At 40.3% G+C, this 16,786-nt stretch overlaps 1 protein-coding gene across 1 annotated transcript in view; it reads right to left on the bottom strand.

Moving 5' to 3' along the window:
- prlrb (prolactin receptor b) overlaps nt 1–16,786 on the bottom strand; it is a 26,209-nt gene extending 9,423 nt beyond the window's left edge. Inside the window, exons 1-6 of the mRNA XM_020469657.2 lie at nt 16,543–16,786; nt 14,571–14,669; nt 9,911–10,043; nt 9,290–9,459; nt 7,976–8,148; nt 7,575–7,716 (exon numbers count right to left, since the gene is read on the bottom strand). Coding sequence (XP_020325246.1) covers nt 7,575–7,716; nt 7,976–8,148; nt 9,290–9,459; nt 9,911–10,043; nt 14,571–14,634 — 682 coding nt within the window. The 5' untranslated portion in view covers nt 14,635–14,669; nt 16,543–16,786. The remainder of the gene's footprint in view (nt 1–7,574; nt 7,717–7,975; nt 8,149–9,289; nt 9,460–9,910; nt 10,044–14,570; nt 14,670–16,542) is intronic.

The following is a 16,786-nucleotide window of genomic DNA, read 5'->3' as shown; positions in this document are numbered from 1 at the left end:
TGCCGAACTAACCCTGATTCAGATGACCATCCTATGCTAGATTATGGAGATGTAATATATAGAATCGGCAGGTAAGGGTGCTCTCGAGCGGCTAGATGTTCTTTACTATTCGTCCATCAGATTTGCCACCAACACTCCTTATAGGACACATCTCTGCACTCTATACTCCTCTGTAAACTGGTCATCTCTGTATACCCGTCGCAAGACCTACTGGTTGATGCTTATTTATAAAACCATCTTAGGCCTCACTCCCCCCTATCTGAAATACCTACTTGAGCCCTCATCCTCCACATACAACACCCGTTCTGTTAAAGTTCCCCAAAGCACACACATCACTGGGTCACTCCTCATTTCAGTTCACTGCAGCTAGCGACAAACAAGCTTTAAAAAAATTAAATAAAAAAACACTCAAACTGGACAGTTTTATCTCCGTCTCTTCAATCAAAGACTCAATCATGGACACTTACTGACAGTTGTGGCTTCTTCACGTGATGTATTGTGGTGTCTACCTTCTTGCCTTTGTGCTGTTGTCTGTGCCCAATAATGTTTGTACCATGTTTTGTGCTGCTGCCATGTTGTGCTGCTGCCATGTTGTGTTTCTGCCATGTTGTGTTTCTGCCATATTGGTTGTCATGTGGTGTTACTACCATGCTGGGTTGTCATGTGGTGCTGCCATGTTATGTTGTTGTCTTAGGTCTCTCTTTATGTAGTGTTGTGGTGTCTCTCGTCATGATGTGTGTTTTGTCCTATATTTTTAATCCCAGCCTCCCAGCCGCCACAGGAGGCCTTTCTTGGTAGGCCGTCATTGTAAATAAGAATTTGTTCTTAACTGACTTGCCTAGTTAAATAACTTAATAAAATAAAAGGTGTTTATGTCTGAAGATGCACTCTGCGACGATGTCGTCATGTTTATGGTTACGCTATAGTAGTAGTTTCTACTGCGAGCTAGCTACTGTGAGCTGTCTAACTCTGTTGTGGTTGTCATATCATTTCAGACATTTAACCCTGTATTTGTATTGGATAATTTCCCCCAGTGCAAGCCCTGCAATTGTATAGGTGTATGCTACATCATTATATTGCATTTCACTGTTTAAAGGTATTCAAGTTCATTGTGTAGTTGTAGCCCTGTACCGAAAATGATGGTGCTATGCTTTGTAGTACAGTTGAAGTCGGAAGTTTATATACACCTTAGCCAAATACATTTAAATTAAGTTTTTCACAATTTCTGACATTTAATCATAGTAAAAATTCCCTGTCTTAGGTCAGTTAGGATCACCACTTTATTTTAAGAATGTGAAATGTCAGAATAATAGTAGAGATAATGATATATTTCAGCTATTATTTCTTTCCCAGTGGGCCAGAAGTTTACATACACTCAATTAGTAGTTGGTAGCATGGCATTTAAATTGTTTAACTTGGGTAAAATGTTTTGGGTAGCCACAAGCTTCCCACAATAAGTTGGGTGAATTTTGGCCCATTCCTCCTGACAGAGCTGGTGTAACAGAATCAGGTTTGTAGGCCTCCTTGCTCGGACACACTTTTTCACTTCTGCCTACACATTTTCTATGGGATTGAGGTCAGGGATTTGTGATGTCCACTCCAATGCCTTGACTTTGTTGCCCTTAAGCTATTTTGCCACAACTTTGGAAGTTTGCTTGGGGTCATTGTCCATTTGAAAGACCCATTTTCGACCATGCTTTAACTTCTAATCTCTTGAGATGTTGCTTCAATATATTCACATAATTTTCCTCCCTCATGATGCCATCTACTTTGTGAAGTGCACCAGTCCCCTCCTGCAGCAAAGCACCCCCACAACATGATGCTGCCACCCCCGTGCTTCACGGTTGGGATGGTGTTCTTCGGCTTGCAAGCCTCCCCCTTTTTCCTCAAAACATAATGATGGTCATTATGGCCAAACAGTTATATTTTTGTTAATCAGACCAGAGGACATTTCCCCAAAAGGTACGATCTTTGTCCCCATGTGCAGTTGCAAACCCTAGTCTGTCTTTTTTTATGGTGGTTTTGGCCAGTGGCTTCTTCCTTGCTGAGCGGCCATTCAGGTTATGTCGATATAGGACTTGTTTTACTGTGGATATAGATACATTCGTACCTGTTTCCTCCAACATCTTCACGAGGTCCTTTGCTGTTGTTTTGGGATTGATTTGCACTTTTCACACCAAAGTACAGTGGGGCAAAAAAGTATTTAGTCAAAACTTAAAAAGATGAGAGAGGCCTGTAATTTTCATCATAGGTACACTTAAACTATGACAGACAAAATTAGAAGAAAAAAAATCCAGAAAATCACATTGTAGGATTTTTAATGAATTTATTTGCAAATTATGGTGGAAAATAAGTATTTGGTCACTTACAAACAAGCAAGATTTCTGGCTCTCACAGACCTGTAACTTCTTCTTTAAGAGGCTCCTCTGTCCTCCACTCATTACCTGTATTAATGGCACCTGTTTGAACTTGTTATCAGTATAAAAGACACCTGTCCACAACCTCAAACAGTCCCACTCCAAACTCCACTATGGCCAAGACCAAAGAGCTGTCAAAGGACACCAGAAACCAAATTGTAGACCTGCACCAGGCTGGGAAGACTGAATCTGCAATAGGTAAGCAGCTTGGTTTGAAGAAATCAACTGTGGGAGCAATTATTAGGAAATGGAAGACATACAAGACCACTGATAATCTCCCTCGATCTGGGGCTCAACGCAAGATCTCACCCCGTGGGGTCAAAATTATCACAAGAACGGTGAGCAAAATCCCAGAACCACAAGGGGGGGCCTAGTGAATGACCTGCAGAGAGCTGGGACCAAAGTAACAAAGCCTACCATCAGTAACACACTACGCCGCCAGGGACTCAAATCCTGCAGTGCCAGACGTGTCCCCCTGCTTAAGCCAGTACATGTCCAGGCCCGTCTGAAGTTTGCTAGAGAGCATTTGGATGATCCAGAAGAAGATTGGGAGAATGTCATATGGTCAGATGAAACCAAAATATAATTTTTTGGTAAAAACTCAACTCATCGTGTTTGGAGGACAAAGAATGCTGAGTTGCATCCAAAGAACACCATACCTACTGTGAAGCATGGGGTGGAAACATCATGATTTGGGGCTGTTTTTCTGCAAAGGGACCAGGACGACTGATCCGTGTAAAGGAAAGAATGAATGGGGCCATGTATCGTGAGATTTTGAGTGAAAACCTCATTCCATCAGCAAGGGCATTGAAGATTAAATGTGTCTGGGTCATTCAGCATGACAATGATCCCAAACACACCGCCCGGGCAACGAAGGAGTGGCTTCGTAAGAATCATTTCAAGGTCCTGGAGTGGCCTAGCCAGTCTCCAGATCTCAACCCCATAGCAAATCTTTGGAGGGAGTTGAAAGTCCGTGTTGCCCAGCAACAGCCCCAAAACATCACTGCTCTAGAGGAGATCTGCATGGAGGAATGGGTCAAAACACCAGCAACAGTGTGTGAAAACCTTGAAGACTTACAGAAAACATTTGACCTCTGTCATTGCCAACAAAGGGTATATAACAAAGTATTGAGATAAACTTTTGTTATTGACCAAATACTTATTTTCCACCATTTGAAAATTAATGAATTAAAAATCCTACAATGTGATTTTCTGGATTTTTCTCCTCATTTTGTCTGTCATAGTTGAAGTGTACCTATGATGAAAATTACAGGCCTCTCTCATCTTTTTAAGTGGGAGAACTTGCACAATTGGTGGCTGACTTAAATACTTTTTTGCCCCACTGTACGTTCATCTCTAGGAGACAGAACGCGTCTCCTTCCTGTGTGGTATGATGGCTGCATGGTCCCATGTTGTTTATACTTGCATACTATTGTTTGTACAGATGAACGTGGTACCTTCAGGCATTTGGAAATTGCTCCCAAGGATGAACCAGAATTGTGGAGGTCTACAATTTGTTTTCTGATGCCTTGGCTGATTTCTTTTCATTTTCCCACAATGTCAAGCAAAGAGGCACTGAGTTTGAAGGTAGGCCTTGAAATACATCCACAGGTACACCTCCAATTGACTCAAATTATGTCATTTTACCTATCTAAAGCTTCTAAAGCCATGACATAATTTTCTGGAATTTTCCAAGCTGTTTAAAGGCAGTCAATGTAGTGTATGTAAACTTCTGACCCACTGGAACTGTGATACAGTGAATTATAAGTGAAATAATCTGTCTGTAAAGAATTGTTGGATAAATGACTTGTGTCATGCACAAAGTAGATGTCCTAACTGACCTGCCAAAACTATAGTTTGTTAACAAGAAATTTGTGGAGTGGTTGAAAACGAGTTTTAATGACTCCAACCGAACTGTATGTAAACTTCCGACTTCAACTGTACATGTGCGGCGGCACCCCTTTCATCTCAAATGAGCACAGTCACAGCCACGTTGTATTGCGCTGTATGGTCCTGTATAGTATTAAGTCATCCTAGTTATGTTATAGCCATGTTTATAAGAGATGTGAATTGGAGATTGCATTCTGTCATTCACTATTGTATCTTATTTCTCACTTTACTTACAGGCCAAACAAACACATACACTTTGGTGGAAGCAAGTTGTCAGACCACTAAGTGCCATAGCCTATCTATACTACATACATTGTGCGGTGCTGTTCCGTGCCTGTTCATCGTCAATGTTATTAAACAACCTCAACTGGAATCCTACCTGTCTGCCATCTGTGCCCTTACCAGCACATGGGAGCGAACACAAAGTAAAACCTAACCTAAAGAATATACAGTCCTCACTTACAGTTACCAGCCCAAAATTGTGAGCAGTAATGTAACTTTTGGATTACACAAACTCAGTAACGTAATCTGATTACTTTTAGATGGCTTTCCCTTTATGCAGCACTTGTCACGCGTGCTCCCTCTCCGGCCTCTAGGTCACCAGGCTGCTTTTTATGGCGCACACCTGTCACCAGCGTTACACGCATAATGACACACCTGGACTCCATCACCTCCTTTATTACATGCCCTTTATATGTCACTCCCTTTGGTTTCTTCCCCAGTCGTCATTGTTCCTGTTTCATATCGGATCCGCTGTTTTGTGTTTCTTGTTTTGTTCATTTATTTATTAAATGTATTCACTCCCTGAACTTGTTCCCAACTTTCAGTGTACATCGTTACAGCACTGAACGAGTGTACTTGCATAATACCTTAAAAGACCGGCAATAGTACTGTCTGTCCATTTTGAAACGCCGTAGCCAGTATACACCTCCTCAAAGTTGTCAGAATTAATCTAAGATAATTAAAGAAATCTGTTATTAATTCTGATGTTTTTGCCAAGGAAAACATAGTTGAATAATTTTACATCTTAGTAAAATGTTTGGTGCAGTATTTCTCAATGAAATAATCTGCATGAATACGAGTCGTCTAGCGTTGAACGACAACAAATACTTTATTGAAGAATCCCTACTGTTGACCAATCACCGACGAATAGGCGTAGACTTTGGCTTCGAACTTTGGCTTGCCTCCAGAAATTTTTTTATGTGGCCAAAATGAAAAGAAAAAAAACGAAATGTTGTCAGAACAGTTCCAAAATGTTTCAACTGGGAAGCCTGTAAAAGGCACAGGTTATTATCTGGCACAGCCACAGTCATAAAATCTGATTTTAAACCTAACCACACTGCTAACCTTAATACCTAACCATAACTTTAAATTGAGACCACAAAGCAAATTTCAATTATTATAATTTTTTTACAATATAGCCAATATTTTGACTTTGCAGCTGGCCCATCTAGTGGAAATCGCTCAGTTCTGCCTCAAAGACAAGACTCCTCCCAAAAACATCAACCTACCTGCTAAAGAGGCCTTAGAAGAAGACAAAAAATGTATATTAGCAATTGAACGACATCTATTGTAGGATAAATTAATGTTGAAGTTTACATAGATGGCCATAAATTGATGTTGTATTTTTCTTTATGGGTTGGTTATGTAGGCTTCTTCTAAACCCATTGCTTACTACTACAGATAATGATATGATTAAATTATATCTTTACATTAAAAACCAAAGTCTGTCAGATTTCCAGTCATTCCAATTAATTTAATACCCCTTTATCTTCAAGAATAGGACATGGAAATATGGAAATACAGATAAACCAAATTGTTTTACCTGAGCATAACCCCAAAACTAAGGACTAATTAGCCTACTCTGTTGTTTATGATTTTGTTGTCTTCGAGGACTGATTTGGCTCATTGATCCGAGTTGAAAAAGGAATGCTGCTCTAAAAATGGCATGCTTTGAACACTACCGAAAAGTGCCATTTGCATGTGAAAAATGTATGCCATATGCTGCATTTGCTATAGGCCTATTGTTTAACTTTTTGTTGGTGACACTTTGATATCTCGATAATTTGCAGCTGTTTAAGTCTATCAAAAGTGTACCAGGTTGAGCATGTATCTGTTAGGCCTATGGACATTTTATTTTTGAATCAGCACAAATTAGATTGAGCAATAAAAGCCCCACTTGTGGTGTTCTTAAATTAAACTCGTTTATGACAGTATGGAGCACAATACCGCAGGGCAGTTTAGAAGGGAGGAACTTAAACTTTTATTTGATAGGATCGGTGGGATCCGCACTATCACTGCAGCAGTTGCAAACAAACATAACGAAACGGAGAGGGACCTACCTGAATTTGTCCAATAGAAAGTCTTGTTTTGCTTAAACGGTAAACGGTTTCCGTAATGAATAAACCCCTAGTCACAAAAACAATGATTGATAGACAGTTTAAACTTCTTCAATTCAGCCATTATTGGTTTAAAATACACATATACGTACATTTGTGAACAGCCATCCACAGAAATCAGTCTCCGTAAAGAACAAATTGACAAATGAGAGCAGCAGTGTGATTCACACCAATGCCCTATGTAGCCTAGATATTAATAAATGCTATCCATGTCTCCTATATGCTACACGACTGCTACACCATTGGAAGACATAGCTTGGACGTTAGCCTATTCCTGCTCTTTTCTGCTCTTTTCTCGCAATCCATCAAACAAATTTGGTGTGTCATCATAGTAGTCTCTGACTTGTGGTCAGACTCGTTCAGAGAGAACAAACTTAAACTTGCGCCTTTTTTCAATGATGATTTGAATGTCATTGGGAAAATAGAAAGGGGTCACATATTATTTTTGCAAATATCCTTTCTGAAATTTAAAGTAATCCTAGAAGTAATCATGTCGTTTTTCAAAAGTATCTGCAATCTAAATACAATATTTTTGCTGGTAACGTAACGGGTTACAGTTCAAATGTGATCCGTAAATCCCCTACCCTGCAGACGTGTCCGTATAGCCTCTCCCAAGAGTCAGTTCCAAAATTCTGAATTGAGCACAACCCTGCTGTATATCAACAGTAAGTATTGTATGTCCAAGTATGTTCACTATGCACTTTCTGCTTATCTGAAATTATCTTACTGGTGGACACTTAACCTTGATCCCATCTGTACATCAACCACCTTGGATGCCACAAAGTGGTACAGTAAAGACCAAGATAGCATAGAACCATTGAGCTCTGCAACTTATTGAGGGAAATAAAATAATCATAAAAGATCTTACAATCAGGGACCTCTGTGTGTGTAGTGGTGCTCCACTCGCTCCAGAGGCTATGGTCTAGTTTACAGCGAAGCTGGACCATGTAGACCTCTCCTGGATGCAGACTGTAGATGATCAACTGGGTCTGCTTCCCTGAGGCATACTCCTATAAAGACAAATACAAGGAAACTAAGAAGAGCCTGGAACTGACCAACTGTTTATATATAACATCAACTAAATGGAAACTAAACAGTTAATAAATAAGGCAACGTTTACATTTCTTAAACTCTAACTTCATACACATTCCTACATATTGACCCTCACTGAGTAAACTGCAATGAGAGTCAAATAAATAACAGGGAATTTATCAAATCTCTTTTTGCCTTGACTGTCTACTCTATAGAGTAACCCATCCACACACACACCTCCCACTCGCTCTCCTTCTTATTCTGTCGTTTCACCCGTAGTTGGTAGGTGAGAGTGATCCAGCCAGAGCGTGTGTCGGCCTCGTGAGGGGGCTCCCATTTCACCAGGAGGTGTGGACTCTCCTCAGTCTCCACCACAGACACTGTCACATTCTCTGGGGCATTGGGCTGGACTGCATGAAGCACAGATAGAACACAATTCATTTCTGTAGGGCTCCAATAGGCTTGATCCATATTCATTAAGTTCTATATCAGGGATGGGCAACTGAAGGCCCACCCCGCCTTTTGTAGACTTGGGAATTGTGGAGACCTCAGTCGAGGTCAAGGGCAAGGGCAAAATATGTAGAATTGCAGGAAATTAGTTGTAAAACCGCACATTTTCCACTCTGCCCCATGGCAATATGAGTAGAATTGCACGAGTTATCAAATTACGAAATCTTCTCTCTGCCCCATGGCAAAATATGTAGAATTGCAGAGAACTTCCTTCAAAACCGCAAAATGTTCTCTACGCCCCATGGCAAAATGTGTAGAATTACAGGAAATGAACTCTGAAACGTTCCCTCCGCTGTCAAGAGGGGTGCCGCTAAAATGTTTCGCTCGCAAGGTGAGGGCAATTTCCAAAAGGCTAGGGCCGGCTCTGACTGCATACAGTATGTGGGTATGGATGCGGGTACACAAACCCGCAAGTCCCTGCAGCCCCTCATGATGAGTTCAGATGTTTTGCCCATCCCTGCTCTATATAGACATAAGAATGGATGTTCGCTCAAACATATGCAAATCAAATCAGGTTTTATAAATGTAAAATCTAAACATAGTAATATTTTGTTTTCCTGTTTTTCAATTATTTGTTTGTTTTTTGGTCATAATGAAGTAGATCCACATTTTGCCATGTCATTTTGCCATGTCAATAAAGTATCACATCAATAACCCAATTTGTTTTCTTTACATTTATCCAATGTCAAAACAAACAACAAGTAAGCCTACACAGTCGGGTCGAGAGCATGTAATCACATACTACAAGATATGAAACATGATCCAAGTTATGCACAGGACCCAAACCAGTTCATCCTCATTCTAGTCCAGTAAGTTCAGGTGGTTCCTGTGTCCAAACCAGTCAGTGAGTATTTTTCTATTCTCCCAAGTTGATCTCAGGGATACTGCTTTACAGTAAATTGACATATGGTGACTGATGAATATTCTACTGTAGGTTTGTGCTCTGCAAGCTCTGCTACCTAAAGTGTAAACTAATTAAAAAACAAATGTTAATGCATGAATGATGGGTTGATTATTTCTAACATCAGCAGAGCCACTTACCAATATACATAACATCGACTTCCAGCGGGTCAGAGACAGTGCTGCCCAGAGAGTTGATGGCCACCACTGTGATGTTGTAGTTGACCCATATAGAGGTGTGGCTCTTGTTGAAGAAGCACGAGTTGCTCCCTGCAGCTTGGTAATCTGGGCACTCGTACATTCCATAGGAGCTGCACAAAGACAAACAAGATATTTTCTGACATTCATAGGGGTGAATGCTGGTGATGTGTGCTGGTGCAGGCATCACAGTAAACTTGCACTACATCAATGTAGATAAATACAACACGTGAACACTCAAGGCTGTTTTGCAATGCAGGGCTGATTGGCTGCTCTGGTGATATTGATAAGTCAGAGGTAACTCACCAACACAGTTGTGTACTCAGTTGATTGATCTTGCACACGATAAGTATGGAGACTGAGATAGTACTTTTCTACAGTCAGTGGATTTCAACGGTGTTCAGTGCTGACACAGGACAACTTCAGTACACATATCAATAATGTTGAAGCTTGGTAACTAGAACTACCACCATATAATCATAATAAGAGTGGTCTTGACTCTAGACCTACAAATCAACAGAGGACACAACAAAAATATAAATTATTAAAATGAGTGCTACGAACTCTTCTTTCTGGTAATAGAGGTGGTGGGTTGTGGGTAGTCCTCCATCAAAACCAGGGTCCCACCGGCATGTAAATGTCTCCTTCTCAGGGGATCTACAGTTGATGAGCACAGGTTTCCCTGGGGGAGAGATACCTGGGTGCACACACATGCCACAGCTGGACATTAGCTCATGACAATCTACCTGCACATAACATGTTGTGGAACATCTATATTTATATTCCCGAAAAATGTACAAAGACTCCAGCCACCCGAGACATGGACTGTTCTCCGTGCTCCTGTCCAGCAGGCGGTATATCAAGGATCAGACCAACAGACTTCTAAACAGCTTCTATCCCCCTGGCCATAAGACTGTTAAATGGTTAACAACTACCACTAAAATTATTTTTGATTAGATGTATTACTACCACTACAATACTGTTAATTGATTATTGATTGCGATTACCATTAGTTTCAATCTATTTATCCTGCTACTAGTGACTATTACTCCTGTTCACATTTAATATTGCCATTAGTATATTACCATAAGTATTTATATATTCCTGCTATGAGTCACTTTTTAGCCCTGTTAAAATGTACACTGAGTGTACAAAACATTAAGAACACTGGCTCTTTCCATGACATAGACTGACCAGTTGAAGGCAATGAGTCCTTATTAATGTCACTGGTTAAATCCACTTCAATCAGTGTAGACGAAGGGGAGGAGATGGCTTAAAAATCCTTCTTTAACCTTTGAGACAATTGAGACATGGATTGTGTATGTGTGCCATTCAGAGGGTGACTGGGCAAAACAAAAGATTTGTGCCTTTGAACGGGGTATGGTAGTAGGTGCAAGAACTGCAACACTGCTGGGTTTTTCACGCTCAACAGTTTCCCATGTGTATCAAGAATGGTCCACCACCCAAAAGACATCCAGACAACTGTGGGAAGCATTGGAAACATGGACCAGCATCCCTGTGGAATGCTTTCGACACCTTGTAGAGTCCATGACCTGACAAACTGATGCTGTTCTGAGGGCAAAAGGGGTGAAACTCAATATTAGGAAGGTGTTCCTAATGTTTGGTATACTCAGAGTATATATGCCTATCATGCCTACACTGACACTCTTGGACACACACACACACACCAGCCCACTACTTATGCTTTTTAATGTTTTCTTAAATGTAACCTTTATTTAACTAGGCAAGTCAGCTAAGAACAAATTCTTATTTACAATGACAGCCTACCCCGGCCAAACCCAGACAATGCTGGACCAATTGTGCGCAGCCCTATGGGACTCCCAACCACGGCCGGATGTGATGGAACCTGTATTCGAACCAGGGACTGCAGTGACGCACTGAGATGCAGTGCTCTTAGCCCACTGCACCACTCGGGCACAATAATGTTTACAATTATTACTTGGAGTGAAAACCTACAGGAGGGTAGCTCTCCAAGAATAGGGTGGGAGTGAAAACCTACAGGAGGGTAGCTCTCCAGGAATAGGGTTGGAGTGCTCTGCTCTAAAAGATGGTGAATCATCTTTAGAGCAGTGGGAAGAAAGCCTCAATCTGCACCACGCTGATTTTTTCAGTGGGTAAAAAAAGGCCATCTAATCATTTGGCCAGGTAAAAATGTATTTGAACACGCATTTCAAGATCTGACATAATGGCAGCCTTTTGGGCTTTACACATTTTGAACAAAGAGCGATTTGGGAGCCAAATGAGCCGGCTCAAAGACTCGGAATGCCCATCACTACAGAGCAGGCCCAACTGTCGAGAGGAGGGGTAACGGGGAAATCAGACAGTAATTCTAGGAAAAAGTAATATATTGAAACAGAGACCATGAGCGCAATTTGTAGAGTTGTTTGGCAAAAATAGGTTCATTAGAAACCTTGGAATCTGCTCTTTCTGATAGGGTATAGCAATTAAAACATCTGGCCTGCATGGACCTCTGTAGTAGGATGATATGGAACAAGTGCTATTTGGTATGCTCTATTCCCTTCTTTGTCAATGCACGCTGGGCATCAGTCTCTTCATTCTCTATTTGACAATTAATAATGTCACCCATCAGACTATTGTCAATTTAATCTTGTCTTTAGGCCACATCTATTATTATTATATATGTGTGAAATAAGTTTCAATATAGTTTAGGTGTACTTTGGATGGGCCAACTGGGCAGGCAACTGTCTTACAGTCAGAAAATACACTCAACTTATTTGAGTATTTCCAGTCTTTTTTCTGTCTGATTCCGATTTACATTTGGTGTCCTGAGGTTTCTTATGACCATTTTTAACATAATGCATGCATTATTTATGATGGAATATTTACACAATTGAAATATCAAACGTCAGAATGACTCATGGCCATTCAAGTAGTTATGGAATTCCAATGCTCTGAGCTCTAGCTAGCTAGCTGGCTAATTGGTTTGTTCGAATGATACAGCTGGACACCAAACATACAGTAAATTGAAGAGTCGCCTGAAGCTTGAGAGGAATGGGAGATGCAGTAGAGCAAGGATGGGCAAACACCAGTCTCAACGTCAACAGTGAAGAGGCGACTCCGGTATGCTGGCCTTCTAGGCAGAGTTGCAAAGAAAAAGCCATATCTCAGACTGGCCAATAAAAATAAAAGATTGAGATGGGCAAAAGAACACAGACACTGGACAGAGGAACGCTGCCTAGAAGCCCAGCATCATGGAGTCGCCTCTTCAATGTTGACGTTGAGATTGGTGTTTTGCGGGTACCATTTAATGAAGCTGCCAGTTGAGGACTTGTGAGGTGTCTGTTTCTCAAATTAAACACTAGTGTACTTGTCCTCTTGCTCAGTTGTGCACCGGGACCTCCCACTCTATTCTGGTTAGAGACAGTTTGCAATGTTCTGTGAAGGGAGTAGTACACAGCGTTGTACGAGATCTTCAGTTTCTTGGCAATTTCTTGCATGGAATAGCCTTAATTTCTCAGAACAAGAATAGACTGACAAGTTTCAGAAGAAAGACTCTTTGTTTCTGGCCATTTTGAGCCTGTAATCGACCCCACAAATGCTGATGCTCCAGATACAATACTAGTCTAAAAAAGGCCAGTTTTATTGCTTCTTTAAAATCAGGACAACCGTTTTCAGCTGTGCTAACATAATTGCAAAAGGGATTTCTAATGATCAATTAGCCTTTTAAAATTATAAACTTAGATTAGCTAACACAACTTGCCATTGGAACACAGGAGTGATGGTTGCTGATAATGGGCCACTGTACGCCTATGTAGATATTCCATTAAAAAACAGCTGTTTCCAGCTACAAAAGTCATTTACAACATTAACAATGTCTACACTGTATTTCTGATCATTTTGATGTTATTTTAATGGACAAAATAAATTGCTTTTCTTTCAAAAACAAGGACATTTCTAAGTGACCCCAAACATTTGAATGGTAGTATATAGACACACCATATACACTGAGTGTACAAAACATTAGGAACACCTTCTCTTTCCATGATATAGCCTGACCAGGTAAATCCAGGTGAAGCTATGATCCCTTATTGATGTAAAAAAAATCCACTTCAAATCAGTGTTGATGAAGGAGAGGAGACAGGTTAAATGATGATTTTTAAGACAATGTTTTGACAATTGAGACATGGATTGTGTATGTGCCATTCAGAAGGTGAATGGGCAATACAAAATATTTAAGTGCCTTTGAATGGGTTTTGGTATTAGGAGCCAGGCGCACCGGTTTGAGTGTGTCAGGAACTGCAATGCTGCTGGGTTTTTCATGCTCAACGGTTTCCCTAGTGTATCAAAAAATGGTCCACCACCCAAAGAACATCTAGCTAAAGGCAGGCCAGTAGTCGAAAACGGGTAATTGATGAAAGAGGACAAAGGAGACTGACACAAATTGTGAAGAGCAACAGACAGGCTACAGTTAGTCAATTGACAGTCCAGTATAAAATTGGTACCGAAAGACCCATAAAAGAATGCACAACTCATCGTAGCTTGACACAAATGGGGTACGGCTGCCAATAACCTTACAGAGTACCACATCTTTCAGCAAAAAACAAGAAACTGTGGTTGCAGTAGGCAAAGGAACGAAAACATGGGGCACTGGAGAATTGGAAACACATTGCCTGGTTTCTGCAATTTCACTCTGATGGGAGGACTAGGGTATGGAGAAAACCACATGAGTACATGCATCCTCATGGCAGCAGTGTATCCATCTGTAAATTCATTTCAGCACGATAATGGCCCATGCCACAAGGCTATGATTGTCCAGTAATGGTTCCATGAACATGACAGTGAATTCAGCTTCCTGCAGTGACCTGCCCAGTCACCAGATCTCAATCCAATTGAGCATCTGTGGGATGAGATGGAGCAAGCAATTCGGAGTAGAGATCCACTACCAGCCAACTTGACACAACCGTGGGGAAGCATTGGAGTCAACATGGGCCAGCATCCCTGTGGAATGCTTTTGACACCTTGTAGAGTCCATGTCCCAACAAATTGAGGCTGTTCTGAGTTCAAAAGGGGGTGCAACTCAACAGTAGGAAGATGTTCCTAATGTTCTGTACACTCGGTGTACAATGCCAACTTAGATTAATACAATATGATCCCAATAAAAAAAAAACGGAAAACCCAAGACTAATATGTTGTTTGTTTGCGATGCAGCAACAGTTACATCCATGCCTTTATTATAACTTACCAATGCAGTCCAAGACTTCCGAAAGCAGCAACAACACCAACGCCCCTCCAACTTCTCCCCACATCTTGCCCCTAACCTCACAGACGGTGATAGTGGGCCCTGGAAAGGGATGTGACATCACATGGCTTAAGTTAAAGGTACAAAGGTCTTTTTTTTTACTTGATTAAAAAACAAACATAAAAGGGTCAACAATGGCAAATTTGCATAAAGATGGCAGAATTCAGATGGGACGTCATTGTTTTAGCACTATCCACTGAGTTTTTAAACTATGCCCCACGATATGGTTCAATGTACGTTCGCCAATAAATCAGCACAGTCTAAATTTTCGGTTTTTCATATTACCAGCATCTTGAAGCTAAAATTGGGATCATGTATCATGCTAATGACCATACAAAAAACAGTAAAGGAGAGCAATGTACAATACGGCGAACTTAGCAAATCCATAAATAAATCATAAATATCTCCTTTTAAATACACCATTGGCCCCCAAATGAAATGTAACAGAGGAGAAAATACATAATGATTAGACATCAAAGGAATTAGACATCTAACTCATTCACAGCAACATCAATGAAATGCCATTAACCACAAAGTTAAGAAATCCCGCAGTCTTGACATTTTACAAGTAAACACAAAAGAGTGGATCAAAGATGAGACATCTGGTAATGGACTTTGAGACGGTTTTCAGTTTAAAGCACTGTGAGCGGTAGGGTCCTGTCACTAGGGCCCTTGACTAAGAGATTGTTTTCAGAAGGAAGATAACAGACACACTGCACTGACCCAGAAAGGGGTGTTGAAAGTAGCATAGCTGGTATAGCTTTCTAAATCCTACACATTTATTTAGTAAACTCTCTCACACACTACACACACTATGTTTCTCTGCATGAAATATTAGAGATGCACTTGAGTAAAATTTGTGGTAGTATGTGAAAAGTTGGACACAAACTTTGCAACCATATTCTTCAGGGCTATATTTCTCCTTTATGTGATCCAAGGAATTTCTATACTAGAGCAAGAGAGTGCAATGTCAAATGAAAGAGGAGTTTAAAGAGATCACTAATCACAATCAAGGAGGGATAAGATGAGCATTTAGAATGAGGGAGGTTATTCTTGCACAATTTGGTATCATTTGGCCTAATTTCAAAACACACTTCTGGCAGTTATGATTAATAACAGCTTAATTTACTTACTGAAACATATTTAGTGTTTAGTACTTTTATCCTGTGTTACCCTGTTGGTAAGTCCAGTTTTTCTGAGTCTCTGCCCTGATATAAACAACTGAAAGACGAAAGACTAACAACCCAAAATAGTCGATAGAAAAGAGATGTGCCTAAGAATGTTATTGCTGCACCCGTGACCCGTCACCACAAACATTGGCTACTGTGGGCCATTCAAAATAAAAATAAATACAGGTAATACGGGTCAATACAGGTCTGACTAACCCAGATAATTCACAAGGTTATGTGATGGTAGTTTCTCAGGGCAAGGCTTAGGTCGGTTGTGGAGAGCTGGTGTATGACCTCATAGAAAGTTACTGAATTTGCTTTTGGTGTTGTTCAATATAAAATATGGTTGTGAGAAAACATTTGATATTAATAATAAACATTTACATTTAGACATTGTTTTTTAAATTATGTTATCTTAACAAAAATAAAATGAAGTATCCAAGTGTAAATGTTTATTAGTAATATCGTGAGTTTGGCATACTAGTTATTTATATCGCTATTTCAGGCCAAGTTCCCATTGTTCACCAGCCCAAAGACTGTTCCTGGACTAACTACTGTAGCCAACATAACCCAAATCGTCATATCACATGACTTTAGTCTATAAAGGTAAGTCAATAAAATGTAATTTACATGAAGTATGTAATACACGCAATATGTTTTAACTTACATAATGTTGTATTTGAAAAAACATGTACATTTGAGTAAAAAAGTCAAATGAGTTACAATGAAAAAAGTACAGTACTCACCTAGGTAAAGCACGAATCCACTGGACTCGTGGTTAAAGTGCTGACACAAGAGGTGGGTTCTTGAATTGCATGAATTTTTATTATCTCAACAAATATCACATCTTATTTTGTAGCCTACAGTTGTCGAAGCCTCTGCTGCGTTGGAACATTCACATCGTTACCTGTATAGTCAGTCTAGTCAGAGAGGAAGAGGTTTTGCTCCACCCCAAATCTGCCCACGAAAATCAACCCACAAAATAAATAT

Source organism: Oncorhynchus kisutch, linkage group LG3, assembly GCF_002021735.2.
Source record: "Oncorhynchus kisutch isolate 150728-3 linkage group LG3, Okis_V2, whole genome shotgun sequence".
In the NCBI taxonomy this organism is placed as follows: Eukaryota; Metazoa; Chordata; class Actinopteri; order Salmoniformes; family Salmonidae; genus Oncorhynchus; species Oncorhynchus kisutch.
Note: the sequence above shows the minus strand (reverse complement) of the source record. Positions and strands in the feature narration are given on the sequence as shown.